The sequence below is a fragment of the Dreissena polymorpha genome, chromosome 1 (genome assembly GCF_020536995.1).
Source record: "Dreissena polymorpha isolate Duluth1 chromosome 1, UMN_Dpol_1.0, whole genome shotgun sequence".
In the NCBI taxonomy this organism is placed as follows: Eukaryota; Metazoa; Mollusca; class Bivalvia; order Myida; family Dreissenidae; genus Dreissena; species Dreissena polymorpha.
In genome coordinates, this window is record NC_068355.1 from 74467213 (window position 1) to 74490081 (window position 22869).

General features: G+C 38.1%; 1 protein-coding gene across 1 annotated transcript; it reads right to left on the reverse strand.

Annotated features, from left to right (window-relative positions):
• Positions 1 to 637: 637 nt before the first annotated feature.
• On the reverse strand, positions 638 to 5774 carry LOC127882283 (carbonic anhydrase 2-like). Its single transcript, XM_052430876.1, has 6 exons — positions 5654 to 5774; positions 5260 to 5381; positions 3963 to 4055; positions 3427 to 3541; positions 2603 to 2751; positions 638 to 763 (listed from the first exon to the last, which is right to left on the reverse strand). Exons 1-6 carry the CDS (start codon positions 5772 to 5774, stop codon positions 638 to 640), a joined length of 726 nt encoding a protein of 241 aa, XP_052286836.1.
• Between the last annotated feature and the right edge of the window lie 17095 nt (positions 5775 to 22869).

Sequence of the window (22869 nt, forward strand, 5' to 3'; positions counted from 1 at the left end):
GGATACGTGTTGAGATTTTTAAGTCTATCCGATGCTTTATAAATATAATATTTGTGTACATTTTTTAAGTTGTAAGAAATATCGTTATTATTATGATTTGGTCCAGTTGGACAGCTAACGATGTGCTAATTAAAGTGCCGCAATATATTTTCGCGACCATGTGTCAAGCCACAATGGGTTTATTTGTGTTTACCGATCAGTTCAACCTTGTTTATATTCACCATTTTTGTGATTTGATAAAAACACGTGCTTTATGCGTTGGGACATTCACAATGTGATCTGCACCAGTGCAATAATTGGACGCTTTTGACGTATATTATGGTATTTCCATTGAACACTGAGCAGAGTGCAGAGCACATTTGAAAGCTCGTTGTCACTAAAAGCTAGTTCTCTTCCCCCTGTGTCAAATTTCTTGATATGACACCGGCCTGTCGTCCGTCCGACCTTTCGTTTCCGATAACTTGTCCTCGACGTTTTGAGATATTTACCTGATTCTTGGTATGTGAGTCTAACTGCATGAGTTACAGTTGAAGTTTGAGTTTCGTTTCGGTCTGTATATGTTTTGATAAACAAAACGAAACATAGCGTTAACATCATACAAAGAAGCCAAACATCCATTCCACAATATATTTTTTCATTAGACAGAATTTTTATCGCTGAATGATGCCCTGACAGTTCTCCCTTTTCTTGGCACGGGAGGACGGAAGTTGTCCTGCATAACATTCTGGTCGGAATCAATGAGAGCACCTCGAAGAGCGTTCAGCTGAAAGGCAGAATTGAGTGTGGAATTTCTAGATGCAACAAAGACAATTAAACAACTTGCTTTAATGTGATTTTCAAACAATTGGATGGGTTTGAAACAGAGTGCAAAAGCAATGCATATAAACTTGTGCAATGGGATTTGCAGGATACATCTTTTATTGACCCTCGAATCATTGAAGGTTCTACCCGAAATAGACTTTGAATGTGTCAGTACATTTCTGTTTATTTATCGCAAACTTTATATCCCTTTCATATCGCAGTGTTGTATGTTTGAATAAACCAAAACTTTGTAAGGCTATATTTTGCGATATGCTATGGAAATAGATGCCGCATTTGAAATCGACTCTTAAAGGATTTCGTTTGGACTGAACTAAAAACAATTGTTCTTTTATACTTCGTGATTATCTTCTATAGGTCTACAACAACATCGACCATGGCTTTTCAGGTCCCTATGTATTTACAAACATAGAGCAAATACACAATATATAATTAGAATAATGCTAGTTTTATTTTTTCAGGATCTATACTTCATATGTGATTATCCTCGCATACAGTCTCGAACCCTTTGTGCAATTTTAACTTCGATTACGAGGCTTGAAGATCTCAATTAGCAACATAAGAGCGCGCTTTTGTGGATTAACCGCTTTAGTTGTAACATTGCATCGTCTATATATATTGATAAGGGTGCACAGGTTTAATAAAACATAATATAAATACAAACTGTTAAAAGTATCGCACACATTTTTGAACATCACCAGGCTAATTGAATCGTTACCTTATACAGCATTATCGATGGTCCCCATTCATAATGCCGAACCTACTTTTTTGTCATAATGTGTTTTTTGCACTGTATAGGGCGGGAAATCAGTGCGCGCATGCCCAGAAAACGGCCAACCGCCTAGCCAATCAGAACACGCCAAACCGGCCATATGATAAAATTCCGAACTGTGATTGTGGCAATAAAAATAAAATGTAAAATACGAAGCCGAATAATATTTTACTTCGGCAATTTGCATATAGCTATGAACATGAAAAAATAGCCCTTCTGGAAAGTTGTGTTTTTGTAAGTTCGGCATTTCAAATGGGGACCATCGATATATAAACTTATAAATATTTAACTTAGTGTATATCTCGGGCAAAAGCGCAGCTATACAATTGGTAATACAGCGGAAGCCGATGCCGTACGTTCAAACTAAAATATATTTTTCACAAATATATTCGGATTAAACTTTGAGTAGACAATTGATCATCATAAAATCGAACTATCAAAAAGTTTTGCAGCCCGTATTAACTAAAGATTTGTATTTATTTCGAGTTGGAGTCCTTTCGCGCCGTAGAACCCGGAGTTTTCAAGAACTTCTACATGATTGACTAACTAGACTCACTTAAGTAGGAGCCAACTTATTAATCGTGTCTACAACTACAGCTATAGACCCATACCTGCCTTTGAGAGAACTATCGTGTCTACAACTACAGCTATAGACCCATACCTGCCTTTGAGAGAACTATCGTGTCTACAACTACAGCTATAGACCCATACCTGCCTTTGAGAGAACTATCGTGTCTACAACTACAGCTATAGACCCATACCTGCCTTTGAGAGAACTATCGTGTCTACAACTACAGCTATAGACCCATACCTGCCTTTGAGAGAACTATCGTGTCTACAACTACAGCTATAGACCCATACCTGCCTTTGAGAGAACTATCGTGTCTACAACTACAGCTATAGACCCATACCTGCCTTTGAGAGAACTATCGTGTCTACAACTACAGCTATAGACCCATACCTGCCTTTGAGTGAACTATCGTGCCTACAACTACAGCTATAGACCCATACCTGCCTTTGAGAGAACTCAATGGGTTTCTTGAAGACAATCCACTGAACACTTTCAAAGAGGGGCTGGGTGGTAAGGGAGCCCTCGTAGGTCCAGTAGTCGCTGATGCAGCGTGACGTCACGTGTGAGAACCGGCTTCTCTTTACAGTGACTGAAGTAAACAGCACAGATGATACTACCGATATTAGTTTTTTTGCCAATAATACCAATTGTTTACAACCATTAATATGGGCTGAGCTATGAGCTATTTGTTAAAAACAAATAAGATAATATAATAATAAGAATAAGAGAAAGGAGACAAGGAATGGGTGTCAGACCAGAACAAGAAGACGAATTAGACGAAGACAACTGCCATGAAGATGGAAAAAGAACACATCAGGATTTCGTACGATGGACGATTTTTTTACCCATTTATGCCTAGCGTCTAGAAAAAAGGACTTTACTAACAGCGTAGACCCAGATGAGACGCCGCATGATGCGGCGTCTCATCTGGGTCTACGCTGTTTGCCTAAAGGAATTTCTGTAAGAAATATTCTAAATATAGAAATAAATATACTTGACATCCCTAATTTTGGAAATAAATTGATCCAATTTAGAAGGATTGGAGAGTCCACTAGGCTTAAATGGGCTAAGAAGAAAGAGATGACAGCACAGAGATAGTCCAAAAAAAGAAACATAAGATACATGTACATGTATATATAATTGATGAAGACCGAGAAAAAGTACAACACGGGTGAGATGATGGTGGTTTGTAATGAAAATGAAAATGATAAGGACAAATTTTAGGAAATACAGACTACGCCTAGAACTGGCGTTGTATGCTCACATGGCAACAGGTCTCTTGGGTTCAGGTAGCTGGAGATGGTGGCGTTACTATGAGGTTGGATCAACCCACCAAAATTGTTTGACACGACGGAGAAGGCGGGATGCTCGTGTCCAGGCTGAAATTACAAGAGGAGAGCGACTATGACCCACAGCGAGTTTGGAAAATTGCTTTTATTTTCAAACGCTACGTGCAACAAAAATTCTCACGTTTTCTCATTATAATTGAAGAACTTCAATTATCTATATTTAAACAAAAAAACACAAGCAATAAGCATATGTTTCCATGAGTTTTGTGGTTTATTAAAATAATTAAACATTTTTAAATAAAGATCTACTTTCGCTCGCCACAACTTTTATCTAAGCTGTATTTTACATCCATAGCAAAAGTATAGTTTTTTATGAATGCCAAATCATGATTAAGTTTCCTATATATGGTTTCCTATAGGTATCAGCAATACACTTTCACACTGAGTACACATATACAAAAGCGCTGTAATTGCTGGTCACTGCCCCGGGTTCTCAAACGCCTCATGATACCTCAATCATAACCCCGAGCACGGCGAGCCCGTCGCTCTTGTCTATCGCCTCCGCAATGCTGCCATACTTAGTGTTCCAGTGGACGAGGTGAAGCTGCGACGAAGAATTGGTGGATTGAAGGACATACGGTGTGGTCGCATATTTTGCAAGAAATATGCCAATACAACGAAATCATGTTTGTACCTTTTTAGCTAATAATTAACTAATATAAATGTGCATTCTACCTGCATAGACACATACAATTTCAGCGTTATTTATCCAAACTTAAGCTATTTAGCAGTTGGTTAGTAACAATAGCATTCTTATTGATTGATCGATAGTTCAACCTTCTAGAAAGCGACCAATACACAGTATTTTACACAATGCCCAGCCGCAACAAACCCATCTATTTAAAATTCAGTGAAATTGAACTTAACAAGATTGGTCCCAAATTAAATCAAGATATATGTCTTGATGTAAGCTACCTAGCGTAAAAACATATCAACTCTGTCTTAATAACTACATTTTAACGAACATTATTGAACGGACATTATTGCCCTATGTTTGGTTACTTTGACATTGACTTAGTCGACTGACTGTAAATCTGATTGGTCAATGTACATGTTGTTTTCACCTGAAACCACATGTTTGTTGTTTTTCTTTTTTTGTAATAGTGATTTACGGCCTTAAACCCACTTGCCCCACATAAGATACTAGTCCTCTATGTTATTCCATCACGTGCACAATCAAATAAAAATTGGTCGATGCAAACTTAAGTTATTGACCGGAACCAAAATTCTTGAAGCCGTCCGGTCGACCTGCCATCCGACACTACCTAATCCAAAACAAACCTGGTGAAAATATCACCCAACTTACAATAAGCATGGCTTTACACTATGGGAAAATAACAAATAAATAAAACGTTATAAATCCACTAAAACACGTATTAAGTAACTAAGCAAAATAATTGTTTGTTGGATTTAGTATGGTGATTATAGTAGTTTGAAAGAAAGCTTCAAACCCAACAATGATAAGTGAAGATTGAAATTGCGTGCCCTCGATTTGTGGGTGAGCATAAAGCGATTCGAGTTACTGATTGTATATCTATTTCGCTACTGGTAGTATTGACATGGTAATGGTTTCGAGTGGTAGTATTGACATGGTAATGGTTTCGAGTTTACATATATTTACTTACTTACGCCACAGTAACCTGCTCTGTTATCATTTTCAATGTGTTTGATATTTATATAAAGTTTGGAAATACATGAAACATAGATTCATCCATTACGTTTCGAGATAACCGGGTTTAAAGGCATACCTCGGCTGCAAACATCTTCCCGTCAATCATATGCTCCGATCCCCGGCGGTTGTCAGCTCCCCAGTGCAGATGAAACTCCGCCAACTTGAATTGGTTGTTACCAAGGGGTCCACCGGTCAAATCTGGGGTTAGATGGTAGAATTATAAAAATATGAGATAATTTAAGTATGAAAGTACAAATTGATTATTTTATATTTTTGCATATATAAGTCTTTATGCGTGTAATGTGAGAATATACATATAGTTTAAATAGTCATATATGTAATATTACCAGAGACAATCAGCACTACCAAAAGTCCTAGTTTTTACATTTAAAAACCAAAACGACTCCACTGGAAGTGCGTGAAACATTGGCAATATATGATGGATAAGTTAAACATGGCTCCGCGCTTACATCCGGTCTTGGTGATCTGACAACCGATGCTGTTTCCGTTGTTCTTCAGCACGACATTGTCTTCCGGTGTGTAGTTGACCTCAAGGCGGGTCGCCTTGAGAGTAAAGTCGAAAACCGCCATACGCGAAACGATATTGATTGGCGATTGTCGGTTGCCGTTAACGGCAATTGGGTATTGCTTATGCCAGGTCCTGGGTCCTGAGTTGGAAAATGAATTGGATTGCAAGTTCTTATGAAAAACACGAAATCATTGAAAATGTGTTACCAGATGAAAAGTAACATATGGAAGACATTCTACCCATAGGACAAATGAGCTGCGTCTTGTTCAAGAAATTAATGTAAGAAAACGTACCATTTTCCTTTGTGTATCCCCAGCCTGGAATTTAAAACAAACAACATAATAATATCTTTTGTATACGTTTAATTATCGGTAATATATAAACCGTTTTGCAATTCGCATTGTATTAGGTATACAAATATTATAAAATAGAGAGAGGTTTTTCAGTCCAACTAGATCGGACATTTTCATTTGAATCGGACTTGGCCATTTGAATTCGACTCCTCGCAACAGCCTTTGTAAAATGGAATATATAGATCTAAATATTTATCATAATTGTATCTACGTTACACGCCTATTATCAGAAAAGGACCAAGTATAATAAATGCATGCGCCAAAATTATAAATATTTCACATAATATAGAAAGTGAGAACGAACACCAGTACTGTTATGCGATACATACCCAATGGGTACATTTATTAACATATAACAATTATGTGGTATGCACCATTTATAGATATTTAAACGTTTAAAAACAAGTCCAAAATAAATATCAACTCTGTACTGTCGCCAGAGAATATATCTAGCAATTTTCTTTTATACTGACCGTTTATCTAAATACAGACAAAAATAAACGCAATATTGCAAGGCCAAACGGCTGGTGTTGGTATATATGAGCCGCGTTCTGAGAAAACGGGCTTAATGCATGTGCGTAAAGTGTCGTCCCAGATTATCCTATGCAGTCCGCAGGCTAATCAGGGACGACACTTTCCGCCTAAACTTGATTTTCGGTAAGGAGGGACTTCCTTGAAACTAACAAGAGATGTGTTTGTCAGAAACACAATGACCAAGTCAGACATCACTGACAATCAAGGCCTGTGGTTTATCAAAGAGATCATAGTTCATCATGTATCTATGGACATAAGTCCACAGGTATGTAATGAACCCTTCCATCCGCAAATTAGTACAGGAAAGAAATGATAATTATATCATTTAAAAAACTTTGACAAATCAATCATTTAAGCTATAAATAATCAAAATAAAAAATATGTACAGTAACTGTGAAAAGAACTTAAATTCTTGGTAAGGAAATATATAATCTGAGATTTATAATTATATAAATTACTTCCCTTGAAAATAATTGTCTCTAACTAATCTCTATGTTTAGTACCAAATAATTATAAGCCACAACCGTGACTGTAGATTCACAGGTAACCTTTAAGTACCTAAGATACTTGTATGCCCTTCACCTTTCACCACTCAAAATGTGCAGCTCCATGAGATACACATGCATGCCAAATATCAAGTTGCTACCTTCAATATTCAATAATTATCTCCCTTCCCTTTACAGCTTATTACTTCCCTTGGATTTGTATTTTTGACCTTAGACCTTGAAGGATGACCTTGACTTTTAACCACGATGTGTTTATCAGAAACACAATGCCGCCTACTGCGCCGCTTTGATTTATTTAAAAAATAATAATTTGGCAGGTCAGATAATTATGCCCATTTAAAGCTTATAACTTCCCTTGGATTTGTTTTTTCGACCCTATACATTGAAGGATGATGTTCACCTTGAAATTTTACCACTCAAAATGTGCAGCTCCATGAGATACACATGTATGCCAAATATCAAGTTGCTATCTTCAATATTTAAAAAGTTATGGCCAATGTTAAAGTTTTTTTTCCGGACGGACGGACGGACATACTGACATACTGACTAAGTTCAACTGCAATATGCCACCCTACCGGGGGTATAAAAATACCGTAAAGGCGGAAAGTGTCGTCCCTGATTAGCCTGTGCGGACTGCACAGGCTAATCTGGGACGACACTTTACGCACAAGCATTAAGCCCAGTTTTCTCAGAACACGACTCATATGCTTTTCACTTAGGAGATCAGGTTTCAATCCTCGTTCGAGGCGCATATTTTTGTGGTCAATATTCAGCACAGGTCAAACCAACATTGACTGTATTTGAGTAAAACTCTCAATACAAAAAATAGCAGCTTAACTTCATACCTCTTCCAATTTTCACGAGTCTAGTAAGCAGGTGAGGTTGAAGTGCTCGGACCTACTCCGGGTCCTCACATAATGCAGCCTCAGGCGAGGCAGGTTTTATATAGTTCGATATACACAAACAACGCAACGTAAGCTGATTTTCTACGTGTATTCATTGAATCAATTTAAATAGGTCTACATTCCCAAGCTATGTATTTCTTTAAGCTACCCACACACAAACATTCAGCGCAATACCTTTCTCCTGAATTTATTGACAGTATGTCATTTTAATGTCAGGCACACCGTAAGTATATTCCCGAAGTTGGTTTCAATTTAAGCTTGCTTCTAGTATATCTATATCTATGTAATTGTAATTAAGATTGACCAATAGGAAGTAAAAGTATTGACCGAAAACCAAGGGTTTGACGCTACCACTAGGTCCGCAACGACATACCCTAATATAATTGCCAGGAATTCGACTTAACAAAATTAAAACTAAGGAGCTGTGTTGTTATTGATTGCAATCTTCGTCTTAAAGTGAAATAGCAGAATAAGTAATCATTGTTCACATATAATGCAATAAATGAAAATATTGGTTAATGTTTGCTGTCTCTTATATGTTAATATAATTATAGTTTAACTAAAAATTTAAACTAATTAATGTGTCTATATAACTAATTAACTAACTAACTAACTAACTAACTAACTAACTAACTAACTAACTAACTAACTAACTAACTAATTAGCTAACTAAAAAAAACTAACAAACTAAGCAACTAACTAACTAACTAACTGAATACATAAATAAAAATAAACATAAAAATCTAAATAAATATATATATAGTTTATTAATTAATTTTATTTTTTTACTGATTGGAATATGATTATTAACTGTATAATATTGACTTAAGCTGCTGTAACATTTTTATATTGCAGTTTTTTTATGTTTGTTTGTTTGTTTTTTGTTGGTATATTTGGTGCTCCCAATCCTTATATGGAGATCTTACTTGCGCTCAAATAGACGCACTGGCTTTAGTCAACATATGACTATCAGCGCTATGTCCATGCTTCTTGTTAATGTTCACCATACAAACATTAATTATTTTAAGTGTCCGAAAACTGAGAGTAATTACGGTAGTCATTTACATACTATATTTCCTGCCAACACATCCAATAAAATGCTAAGGGCAACATAGATTTAACAAATAATATTTCTGCTAAATGGTTTTCTACTTGAAGACTGACTGACTCCATCACTTTACACTGCCTCAACCCTCCCTATCTAACTTGTTTGTTTAATGTGGATATTTGACAGCCCTCTGGCTACAGGAAAAAAAGCTATTTTTAATGTAGAATAAATTTGTTGTTTTCTTCATATAAGTTTCAAAATTATAGGCCTTATGGAGACTAAAATGTATGAATTTTGTTGATTGAAAACTCTTTGACTTTATTTATTTTATAATTCAATACTTTGTGTACAAACAGTATTGATTGTTGTGGTATATTTATACATTGTTTGGCCACACTTTTTACCCATCTGGTTCTTTTCTTTTACTTTGAATGTAAACCTGTATAAATTGTGAAAAATATGTGTATTTCATCTAGATACCATTGCGACATATTATGTATTTACTATACGATTTTTGTTTGCAATACCCAAATTTTTACTTCGAATATGGGGCCGAATGAGTTATGGCTCCTCCGATTCCCGCGGTTTTACAATTGTTTCTGACACAGAGACTTGAGTAAAAAGTAAATAATGTTAATAATGATGACCAAAGGAAACATTTTTCTGCTTGGTTGAAATGTCGGAGAAACCATATTTACCATTGCTACTTTGTACGGGACAAACACTTATAACCCGGCTTTTTTGTAGTTACATTGTCCAAACAGTTGAGATGATTGGTAATGATTCTTCCTCGATTTGTGTTTTCGTGTTTCGAACTTCAATTTAGTTTAAAACTCACATTTGAATAAAAATTATAAAACTGTAAATAACGGATATGCAAGGCAAACGGTGATAAAACATATTAGTGAAAGGAATTCGTCGGACCCTTTCACAGTTACTACCCTGCTATAAAACTATATCAATGGAGACGAACAAGCCCACTACAGGACGCTAGGCTTGACTTTTTTTATCACCGCTTTGATAACCAGCAGGCCTCGATGTGAACAATATACCTAGCTTCTAAGCTAATCACCCGAATGGTATCATGTCTTTACAATTGACTAATTTTGACCAATGTATGGACGCATAATAAAATTCTGTTACGAGACATCGAGTATTTAAATACTATTAATAAAATAGAAAAACGGAAAAACACATCAATACATAATACCCGTTTACAATTTCGATAACATGACTAATATAGAATACCAAGACATGCATTTTACAATGGACGATCCACTTTTTTATTCTTTAATAGCGGAAATAAAACAAAGCAACATCTTTAAGTTCTTATCAAAATAAATGAGTCTTGTTCTGAGAAAACTGGACATAATGCATACGTGCGTAAAGTGTCGTCCCATATTAGCCTGTGCAATCCACACAGGCTAACCAGGGACGACACCTTCCATATTATGACATTTTTTGTTTAAATGAAGTTTTTTCTTAGCAAAAAAATCAATTAAGCCGGAAAGTGTCGCTCCTGATTAGCCTGTGAGGACTGCACAGGCTAATCCGGGACGACACTTTACGCACATGCAGTATGCCCAGTTTTCTCAGAACAAGGCTCAAATATACTAACAAACGTTAACAACAGTCGACTTTACTATTTGGTATGAATTGATTTATATGTAAGGTTTTGGGGAATGCTTTCAAGTTCGCCAATTTGATCTCATGAATTATTCATGATGGTCTACTGACGAGAAATTTCACCAACATTTTGATCGGAGATGATGTTGAATAAAGGTCTAAAGCTTGGTTCGACAGCTAAGCTGAAACAAACCCGCAAAGCATGGGGTGTAGAATATGCTTTTTTTTTTTTTTGAAATGGTTTACTCATGAACAGGTCATTGTATAGAACACTAACTAGAACATGCGTGTATGTATGCCAAAATATGTTGACCATCAAACACACAAATCAATACAAACACTAAAATAACCACGTTTATCATAAAAAGTAGTTTGCTTTTTAAATCAAACAATTCATCATGAATATTTCATGAAATATATTTATGTATAGTTACGTTTTCTGAATAGATCTTGTTAATAAATTGTTTTAATATGACTTATCAATATTTTGCACCTTTTCAATATATCAATCTGTTGTGTTCATAATGACTTTGTGTTGACAAACTAAGCATACACTCCGCTTAAACAGTGCACATTTTCATCTGCTTAGGTATAAACATACGTGTACACGCAACACTACCACACTTCAACAGATTTGGAAATGGTCCCGTGTCATTTGAGTGCCTCTTCCAAGCAGTGGTAGGTACACCTGATTGTCAAATTGCCAGTCAGTGGCCCGTTCTAATGGTAAGTCTCTAGCTAAGTCTTATGGTCAGTCAGTTGCCCGTTCTAATGGTAAGTCTCTAGCTAAGTCTTATGGTCAGTCAGTGGCCCGTTCTAATGGTAAGTCTCTAGCTAAGTCTTATGGTCAGTCAGTGGCCCGTTCTAATGGTAAGTCTCTAGCTAAGTCTTATGATCAGTCAGTGGCCCGTTCTAATGGTAAGTCTCTAGCTAAGTCTTATGGTCAGCCAGTTGCCCGTTCTAATGGTAAGTCTCTAGCTAAGTCTTATGGTCAGTCAGTAGCCCGTTTTAATGTTCAGTAAGTTACCCGCTCTGATACATTTAACTTAATAAAAAACCTTTTACTATATTCTAGAATATTATAATTATTAAAATATGAATACACTTTATATTACTTACGGAACACCTCTTGCGAATTTCGCAATGCCTTATGAAGTTCCGACTTTGAAAACACAGTGTGCCCTAGTGCAACACATATGCAAAAGGCAAACACTATCGAATTTGAAACAAATTTCATTGTCGCACAAGCAAAGTAAGCCTGGTAAATGATCTGTCTCTCAATGCGAGGATGATCAACGACAGTGTTTTAAGTACTTTTTATGAACGCGTATTCGAGTGACGCCAAATACGGAAGTATATGTTTTATAACTTTATTTATTTGATTTGAATTAAAACGATATATCTATTGAATCTAAACTTATTTTCAAAATTAGAATGAAGTTAAATAAACGAACATACAGAATGATTTTAACTCTGGTATAAATCTAAGGTGTCACTGAATAATAGTATTGTAGATGGCGTAAACTAGTCCATTTTATTATTACAAATATACATGTGTTAATTGTCCATTAGAACTGCTTAAGTACCTTGTTTTTTTGTTTATTCGCAAGTTTCTGTCTTGTGTATCGCAAAATGAGAGAGTTACGTCTAAGTATTGTGGACACATTGGACATAAGGACTGTAATATGCGTTGAAATAGATGCATGGGCTTTGACTGAAGGACGGAATACTATGCAACTTTTCTACAAACTTGATTTCTTAACCCATTTATGCCTAACGTCTAGAAAAAAGGCCTTGGCAAACAGCGTAGACCCAGATGAGACGCCGGATGATGCGGCGTCAGGCATGAATGGGTTCAGTTAATTTCTTTGCAAAGTGAAGACAGGTGAAAATGCATCAAAAACTAATATCTCAACAGTGACGACAGAAACAATTGAGTTATTCAATTAATTCTCAATAATTTACCTTAATCCATTTATGCCAAGTGGACTATCACATTCTTCTAAATTGGATCAATTTATTTCCAAAATAAGGGATGCCCAGTTTATTTATTTCTATATTTAGAATATTTCTTACAGAAATTCCTTTAAGCAAACAGCGTAGACCCTGATGAGACGCCGCATCATGCGGCGTCTCATCAGGGTCTGCGCTGTTTGCCAAGGCCTTTATTCTAGGCGTTAGACATAAATGGGTTAAATTAATTCTCAATTATTTTATGTCTCATAGGTGAAGAAAAAAATGTTTCTGAACAACGTCTTAAAACTGTATACGTCAAGATAAAATTCGTTTCTTTACCTAATGTCTTAAACCACAAATGTGGAGACTGAAAGAAAGTGCATATTTTCGTAAAATGTTTTAAAGGAAAGGCATAACATTGAAATATTCTTATTCTTCATGCACAATTAATTTTCTTCAAGTGTGTGGGTAGACCAATTCACAAATATACGGTTCTTACTTACTAATTGTACCCATGGTTTAATGTGTTTAATAACAAATTACAGCAGGTATGACAGCCATTATTATCCAACAAAATAAGTGCACTCTTCCGCCCTTTGACATGCCAAGCGTGTGTATTGTTTTGTCAAGGATGCTGTATTTATGTAAGGAAACTAGCCGTAGATTGAAAGCATCAATTTTGCTGGGTCAATAACACTTGATTAAACGAGTTACTGTGTAACACAACAAATTGATTTGTTACTTTGTATTAATAATTGGCTACCTAATTTGCATGTGATAAACAGGATATATTTATTAAATAATAAGAGGACATTATTCATTTTGAAATTTTATTAGCCATTGGGTATTTGTTTTGCAATTTATAATTTAACAAATTCAAATTCACATTAAATAATGAACATTTTTAGGGAAAGATAAAATAAATGAATGGGAAGAATGGATTAAACTGGACACTTTTGTATATAATTTTTTGATTTTAATTTGAGTATTTTTTTATCATGCAAGACGCCATTTCTACACATTTTTTTCATATATTTATTTGATTGTAAGATATGTTTTAACGTACATTTTTTAAATGAATCACCATTCGAATATAATAAATGAGCAAGTGGATTAAACCCAGATCTACTGTGTGATATATAATGCCTAATAAATGCTACAGTAGACAAGATACCTGAAAAAATTTGCGGGGCCAATACACATCCGAGCATTGGTCAAGATAAGGAGTGTGAATTCTACAAAATATATATGGCTCACTAATCACTCAAATTTAAAAAAAAGAAGCTTTAATTAATTGTATATGTGTTAATGATACACGTATTAGACCAAACAATTATAAATAGAAACTGAGCTACGTTCATGTGATGTTGCGAAGTTGTCTTGCCTTTTACACTATGTGCGCCAGGAATATTCAATGTACGAGATATTGTCTTCGGCGCCTTAAAGAGGTCATTGCTAAGCTGTGTCTGATGTTGGACCTTACATTTTTATGGCAAGTTTTCGTCAGCATAAATCTTTAAAAAATGCACTTTGACGTATGGTTCGACGTTTTGGTGCCCTTCGTTTAATAGTGTATCAAGTGAAATCAAAAGTCTCTGAGGTTAACCGCAAAACCATGACATGGGCCGTGTCTTGTCCAGCAGAGACCCGAAAGAACAAATTATCAAGTAAGAAAAGGTATTACAATAAAATAAATAAAGCATACACAAATAAAAACTATTATATCGTTCTCAGTGAGCTGATAAAACAAATCTCGTTTTAATTTAATAAGTTTTACATGGAAAACAAAACGTTGAGTCAAATTTACAGAATTGTGTATAACATGAATAATACCTGGCTCAACATAATACTGTCACATGCACTTTTTTAACTGAAATATATAAAAATGATGGAACTGTAAAACTTGCAATTAAAAATGCAATGAGTATTGATTCAACAACCCTTGTTTACTTGCTAGATATAACTATGACACTATTTTTGCGACAAGTTAGTACAATGCACTCAAACAAAGGATCCTGATTTACATCTGTTCTCTTAATGTTTAATTAGCATTTATTTCCAACTGTTAAATTATGTAACTGTAAAATGACTGACAAAGTTGTGCAGCGTTGTTTCTAAGAGAAGCTATACATGTATTCGCATCATCAATAGAGTCGCGTTTAGAGAAAACGGGGCTTAATGTATGTGCGTAAAGTGTCATCCCAGATTTCCCTGTGCAGTCTGCACAGGCTAATCAGGAACGACACTTTCCGCTTTTATGGTATTTTTAGTTTCAAGGAAGTCCCTCCTTGCCGAAAATCAAGTTTAGGCGGAAAGTGTCGTACCTGATAAGCCTGTGCGGACTGCACAGGCTAATCTGGGATGACACTTTACGCACATGCATTATGCCCAGTTTTCTCAGAACGCGGCTCGATAGATTTGACCAAAAAATGACGTTTCAGATGTTTAGAAAGACAACTATTAATATAATATTGCGTCTCTGTTTTCTGAAATCCCAGATTTTTCTAAACAAGAAAAAGACATAACGGATCCCTAAGGTATATAGACTTAATACATTAAAAAACGTGTCATCATATATTAACTGTCATATATAGAGCATCTTTCTTTTGAGTTGTTTGCCATACGAATAAGATATTAACAGTGACAAAAATCAAATTGTGTACTTGTGATGTCCAAATGATATCTTTTACATTCATCTTATTTCTGGAATAAATGATTTTCTCGTTCCGGAAGAAACGCATAAACATTGTGTACAAATTGAATCAAACGTGGATTCACTTAACGATTTTCTCCTCATTTAAATCGTTATTACCCTATCTATCAAAGTTTTCAATATGTAAAATGTGACCTTGGTTGTGATAGCAGATTTCGTATTTAGATCAAATGTCTCAACTAAGTGAGGTAATGTTTGGCATGAGGAAAATGTTAAAAGATGCAGAAATAATTGTGCTGGCTTGTTAGGATGTGTATGCAAACCCTAACCCTGTATTAAAAAGAGATGGCTACATGTATTTTTTAATTGAATCAACATCGAACCGTTACTTTAGATTTGATTTAATACGGCTCATAACCTCATAAATATCCGTATTTTAACTGATGTACAACATGGTCTGACTCCAGCATTCTTCTTCCTGACAATTAACACATTTATACCTAGTGGACTCTCCCATCCTTCTAAATTGGGTCAATTTATTTCCAAAATTAGGTATGTCTAGTATATTTATTTCTATATTTAGAATAGTTCTTACAGAAATTTGTTATAGCAAACAGCGCAGAACCTGATGAGACGCCGCACAATGCGGCGACTCATAAGGGTCTACGCTGTTTGCCAAGGCATTTTTTTCAGGACGCTAGGCATAAATGGGTTAATATACATCTTGTAAAGCGTTACACTTACTTTCTCTGAATCTTTAAAATCCGAAACAAACTTGTTTTGGCCTGTACTTACGACAATAATATGCCAGTCGTCGAATTACTCCAATTGACGATGCTATATTCCAATTTGGCGGGTTCAGTTACAAAAAAATGTCATTTCAGATTTAGCGTATATCTGTTGTTATTTCGTTATTATGTGTTAAACATATATTTATCAATTTATCCGAAACCATAAATGCAAGTAAGCGATACAAATAGCAGAATAGATTTAATTTCGTTATGTGGTCCCGTATTCAACAAACAAGTACAAACTCTAAATGAGTTACAAGAGACGACGGTTCTTAAAATTATAATAGTGTTAAACGATTATGTACATTATAAAATCGTTCACATTGTTAAAAATATATGAAAGATCTTTAAAGGAATGATTATGATAAATTAAAATATATTAACACTCATATACAATTAAAGACAATAGAATTACAAGTTATATAACTATTTGATACGTGATAGTTGTATGTACATATTAAAAGGTTAACATATACAATACTGTCATGTGTTTGCGTCGCTTCATTAGACTGGCATGACAGGCTCTGGAACTGGGTTTGATGATACGATCATCTGACAGCAAGAAGTTCATTTTCTCTCTTGGATTTGATGCGTTGAAACTTGGATTAACCAAACGAGCACTTTCAGTTTAAGCGCCTCTTATATTTGCGTATAGCAGACACATCTTTAAAGGGGACTTTTCACGTTTTGGTTAATTAACAAAATTTTAAAAAGTTGTTTCAGATTCGCATTTAAACGTTTAAGTTATGATATTTGTGAGGAATTAGTAATACTGAACATTTACCATGCTCTAAAATATCCATTATATGCATCTTTTGACGATTAGAACACCTGAACATTATAAAGCGTTGCAACGCGAAACGATTAATGATACTTATTATTAATTTTGAAGAGTTCTGTTGTTGTCGTTATATTTTGTGAAACTACGAGAATTGCTTATTTAAAGTAAACAATACATTCTTCATTACATGAGTACGGATGGCCGAGTGGTCTAAGCGAAAGACCTTTTATTCCAGGATTCCAAGGGACAGTGGTTCAAGCCCAGTTGAGGGTTATTTTTTTCTGTTATAAATTGTATTTTTGATGTGTTTTTTTACTGGGGATTTTTATGTCCAATGTTTACATTTATCGATATAAAGCATTCAATGACAAACTTCAATACATGTCAAAATCTGTGAAAAGGCCCCGTTAAGGCATGCTGTTCAATTTCGACACACGTGTTGCAGATAAAACAATATCGTTCACGTTGCGGTACACCTTCATATCGACCTGTTTCTACACGAAGAGGTCCAACACCACAGCGGAATTTTGCTATGGCACTAAGTTGTGCTCGACTTAACGTGTTACACTTGACATATGGTTCTACAGTTTACTTTGGCTTTAACTGCCTAAAGTACCGAAGTTTATCTGATTTTGTTTTTGTTTTACGGCATTAAAAAAAATATGATCAGTAAAGCATATGTCGTATTCGATAAATACGCCTTTGGTCTGGGTTCATTACTAAAATTAAAGTTTTGTTTGTATTTATTACGTAACCATGTAATTGTTTCATAACGATGGTTTAGGGAAAAGCATCACACGCAATACAATTTAATAAAATAATATTTTATTATAGATTTTGTTTCCATCAAGTTTGATACATTCGATCATTTGTGCTAAACATTTACATACAAAGAAAGCATGTATTGTTGGTACATTTGTTTCTTTAATAAAGTAATATCGTTAAGGTTAAAGGTTAAGGCCAAAATAATCATCCTTTTTTATGGTCTAGGAAAATGCTGACGAGTCTTAAAGATAGATTCAGCCATACTTGTTAGTTTTAATGACTAGTGTTGCTGAACATGTTTGGAACTAACACAGCAAGAAGGGAAAATTCAATAAAAGATGGTTGGTACACTCATGTTTGAACCTAGATGGCCCGGGTTCAATTCCCATTCCCGGCAGCATGAGAGTTTGGTTGGTGGTCACCATACAGGACAGATGGAGTTTCATCTGTGTAATCCAGTCAATATTCACAACACAAGACCACGCACAATAAGAAAAATCTTCCATTCACTACGAAATAGCTGGAAATTACAGCCATAATTCCAAATTCATCACAACACTTTCGTGAGTCTAGTAAGTTAATATGGTAGGAGTGCTGGGGTAAACTCCGGGCCCACGTGAGTCTAGTAAGTTAATATGGTAGGAGTGCTGGGGTAAACTCCGGGCCCACAGTGAGTCTAGTAAGTTAATATGGTAGGAGTGCTGGGGTAAACTCCGGGCCCACAGTGAGTCTAGTAAGTTAATATGGTAGGAGTGCTGGGGTAAACTCCGGGCCCACAGTGAGTCTAGTAAGTTAATATGGTAGGAGTGCTGGGGTAAACTCCGGGCCCACAGTGAGTCTAGTAAGTTAATATGGTAGGAGTGCTGGGGGTAAACTCCGGGCCCACAGTGAGTCTAGTAAGTTAATATGGTAGGAGTGCTGGGGTAAACTCCGGGCCCACAGTGAGTCTAGTAAGTTAATATGGTAGGAGTGCTGGGGTAAACTCCGGGCCCACAGTGAGTCTAGTAAGTTAATATGATAGGAGTGCTGGGGTAAACTCCGGGCCCACAGTGAGTCTATTAAGTTAATATGGTAGGAGTGCTGGGGTAAACTCCGGGCCCACAGTGAGTCTAGTAAGTTAATATGGGAGGAGTGCTGGGGGTAAACTCCGGGCCCACGTGAGTCTAGTAAGTTAATAGGGTAGCAGTGCTGGGGTAAACTCCGGGCCCACAGTGAGTCTAGTAAGTTAATATGGTAGGAGTGCTGGGGTAAACTCCGGGCCCACAGTGAGTCTAGTAAGTTAATATGGTAGGAGTGCTGGGGTAAACTCCGGGCCCACAGTGAGTCTAGTAAGTTAATATGGTAGGAGTGCTGGGGTAAACTCCGGGCCCACAGTGAGTCTAGTAAGTTAATATGGTAGGAGTGCTGGGGTAAACTCCGGGCCCACAGTGAGTCTAGTAAGTTAATATGGTAGGAGTGCTGGGGTAAACTCCGGGCCCACAGTGAGTCTAGTAAGTTAATATGGTAGGAGTGCTGGGGTAAACTTCGGGCCCACAGTGAGTCTAGTAAGTTAATATGGTAGGAGTGCTGGGGTAAACTTCGGGCCCACAGTGAGTCTAGTAAGTTAATATGGAAGGAGTGCTGGGGTAAACTCCGGGCTCACAGTGAGTCTAGTAAGTTAATATGGTAGGAGTGCTGGGGTAAACTCCGGGCCCACAGTGAGTCTAGTAAGTTAATATGGTAGGAGTGCTGGGGTAAACTCCGGGCCCACAGTGAGTCTAGTAAGTTAATATGGTAGGAGTGCTGGGGTAAACTCCGGGCCCATAGTGAGTCTAGTAAGTTAATATGGTAGGAGTGCTGGGGTAAACTCCGGGCCCATAGTGAGTCTAGTAAGTTAATATGGTAGGAGTGCTGGGGTAAACACCGGGCCCACAGTGAGTCTAGTAAGTTAATATGGTAGGAGTGCTGGGGTAAACTCCGGGCCCACAGTGAGTCTAGTAAGTTAATATGGTAGGAGTGCTGGGGTAAACTCCGGGCCCACAGTGAGTCTAGTAAGTTAATATGGTAGGAGTGCTGGGGTAAACTCCGGGCCCACAGTGAGTCTAGTAAGTTAATATGGTAGGAGTGCTGGGATAAACTCCGGGCCCACAGTGAGTCTAGTAAGTTAATATGGTAGGAGTGCTGGGGTAAACTCCGGGCCCACGTGAGTCTAGTAAGTTAATACGGTAGGAGTGCTGGGGTAAACTCCGGGCCCACAGTGAGTCTAGTAAGTTAATATGGTAGGAGTGCTGGGGTAAACTCCGGGCCCACAGTGAGTCTAGTAAGTTAATATGGTAGGAGTGCTGGGGTAAACTCCGGGCCCACGTGAGTCTAGTAAGTTAATATGGTAGGAGTGCTGGGGTAAACTCCGGGCCCACAGTGAGTCTAGTAAGTTAATATGGTAGGAGTGCTGGGGTTAACTCCGGGCCCACAGTGAGTCTAGAAAGTTAATATGGTAGGAGTGCTGGGGTAAACTCCGGGCCCACAGTGAGTCTAGTAAGTTAATATGGTAGGAGTGCTGGGGTAAACTCCGGGCCCACAGTGAGTCTAGTAAGTTAATATGGTAGCAGTGCTGGGGTAAACTCCGGGCCCACGTGAGTCTAGTAAGTTAATATGGTAGGAGTGCTGGGGTAAACTCCGGGCCCACAGTGAGTCTAGTAAGTTAATATGGTGGGAGTGCTGGGGTAAACTCCGGGCCCACGTGAGTCTAGTAAGTTAATATGGTAGGAGTGCTGGGGTAAACTCCGGGCCCACAGTGAGTCTAGTAAGTTAATATGGTGGGAGTGCTGGGGTAAACTCCGGGCCCACAGTGAGTTTAGTAAGTTAATATGGTAGGAGTGCTGGGGTAAACTCCGGGCCCACAGTGAGTCTAGTAAGTTAATATGGTAGGAGTGCTGGGGTAAACTCCGGGCCCACAGTGAGTCTAGTAAGTTAATATGGTAGGAGTGCTGGGGTAAACTCCGGGCCCACGTGAGTCTAGTAAGTTAATATGGTAGGAGTGCTGGGGTAAACTCCGGGCCCACAGTGAGTCTAGTAAGTTAATATGGTAGGAGTGCTGGGGTAAACTCCGGGCCCACGTGAGTCTAGTAAGTTAATATGGTAGGAGTGCTGGGGTAAACTCCGGGCCCACAGTGAGTCGAGTAAGTTAATATGGTAGGAGTGCTGGGGTAAACTCCGGGCCCACAGTGAGTCTAGTAAGTTAATATGGTAGGAGTGCTGGGGTAAACTCCGGGCCCACGTGAGTCTAGTAAGTTAATATGGTAGGAGTGCTGGGGTAAACTCCGGGCCCACAGTGAGTCTAGTAAGTTAATATGGTAGGAGTGCTGGGGTAAACTCCGGGTCCACAGTGAGTCTAGTAAGTTAATATGGTAGGAGTGCTGGGGTAAAATTCGGGCCCACAGTGAGTCTAGTAAGTTAATATGGTAGGAGTGCTGGGGTAAACTCCGGGCCCACAGTGAGTCTAGTAAGTTAATATGGTGGGAGTGCTGGGGTAAACTCCGGGCCCACAGTGAGTTTAGTAAGTTAATATGGTAGAAGTGCTGGGGTAAACTCCGGGCCCACAGTGAGTCTAGTAAGTTAATATGGTAGGAGTGCTGGGGTAAACTCCGGGCCCACAGTGAGTCTAGTAAGTTAATATGGTAGGAGTGCTGGGGTAAACCCCGGGCCCACAGTGAGTCTAGTAAGTTAATATGGTAGGAGTGCTGGGGTAAACTCCGGGCCCACAGTGAGTCTAGTAAGCTAATATGGTAGGAGTGCTGGGGTAAACTCCGGGCCCACAGTGAGTCTAGTAAGTTAATATGGTAGGAGTGCTGGGGTAAACTCCGGGCCCACTGTGAGTCTAGTAAGTTAATATGGTGGGAGTGCTGGGGTAAACTTCGGGCCCACAGTGAGTCTAGTAAGTTAATATGGTAGGAGTGCTGGGGTAAACTCCGGGCCCACAGTGAGTCTAGTAAGTTAATATGGTAGGAGTGCTGGGGTAAACTCCGGGCCCACAGTGAGTCTAGTAAGTTAATATGGTAGGAGTGCTGGGATAAACTCCGGGCCCACAGTGAGTCTAGTAAGTTAATATGGTAGGAGTGCTGGGGTAAACTCCGGGCCCACGTGAGTCTAGTAAGTTAATACGGTAGGAGTGCTGGGGTAAACTCCGGGCCCACAGTGAGTCTAGTAAGTTAATATGGTAGGAGTGCTGGGGTAAACTCCGGGCCCACAGTGAGTCTAGTAAGTTAATATGGTAGGAGTGCTGGGGTAAACTCCGGGCCCACGTGAGTCTAGTAAGTTAATATGGTAGGAGTGCTGGGGTAAACTCCGGGCCCACAGTGAGTCTAGTAAGTTAATATGGTAGGAGTGCTGGGGTAAACTCCGGGCTCACAGTGAGTCTAGTAAGTTAATATGGTAGGAGTGCTGGGGTAAACTCCGGGCCCACAGTGAGTCTAGTAAGTTAATATGGTGGGAGTGCTGGGGTAAACTTCGGGCCCACAGTGAGTCTAGTAAGTTAATATGGTAGGAGTGCTGGGGTAAACTCCGGGCCCACAGTGAGTCTAGTAAGTTAATATGGTAGGAGTGCTGGGGTAAACTCCGGGCCCACAGTGAGTCTAGTAAGTTAATATGGTAGGAGTGCTGGGGTAAACTTCGGGCCCACAGTGAGTCTAGTAAGTTAATATGGTAGGAGTGCTGGGGTAAACTCCGGGCCCACAGTGAGTCTAGTAAGTTAATATGGTAGGAGTGCTGGGGTAAACTCCGGGCCCACAGTGAGTCTAGTAAGTTAATATGGTGGGAGTGCTGGGGTAAACTCCGGGCCCACAGTGAGTCTAGTAAGTTAATATGGTAGGAGTGCTGGGGTAAACTCCGGGCCCACACATGTAGCCTCTGGCTCGAAAAGCACCTCATAAACTTCGAAAGACACAAACACGCTCGCGCGCACGCACGAACTCATACACAACAGAAGAGTCAGTTCTGCTCCCGCCCTCGTTGAGTAAATATCTCTCGGTAAGCGTTGAAAGGTAATTATACATTAGCCTTGAAGAAGGATTCCCAGCACTTAGTAAGCCGGGTCGCTAAATGTAATTGTTTACAATTCCGTTGCCTCAATACACACATAATAAGTCTCCAAACATAGAGTACGAAGTCACAAAACCGACCCGGGGACATTTCGACGTGACCTGATTTTGTAAGGATTCCAATATTAGCATTCTTGTTATTCACATGTTCATGTGCCGTTGTA

Bases quoted from the DNA above. Each gene is read 5' to 3' on its own strand.
- LOC127882283 (XM_052430876.1), bottom strand. From the start codon at position 5,774: ATGGCGGTTTTCGACTTTACTCTCAAGGCGACCCGCCTTGAGGTCAAC. The intron at 4,056-5,259 runs GTATGCCTTTAA...TCTTCGTCGCAG, and splicing joins GGAAGATGTTTGCAGCCGAG to CTTCACCTCGTCCACTGGAA. The intron at 2,752-3,426 runs GTGAGCATACAA...TGTTTACTTCAG, and splicing joins CCCAAGAGACCTGTTGCCAT to TCACTGTAAAGAGAAGCCGG.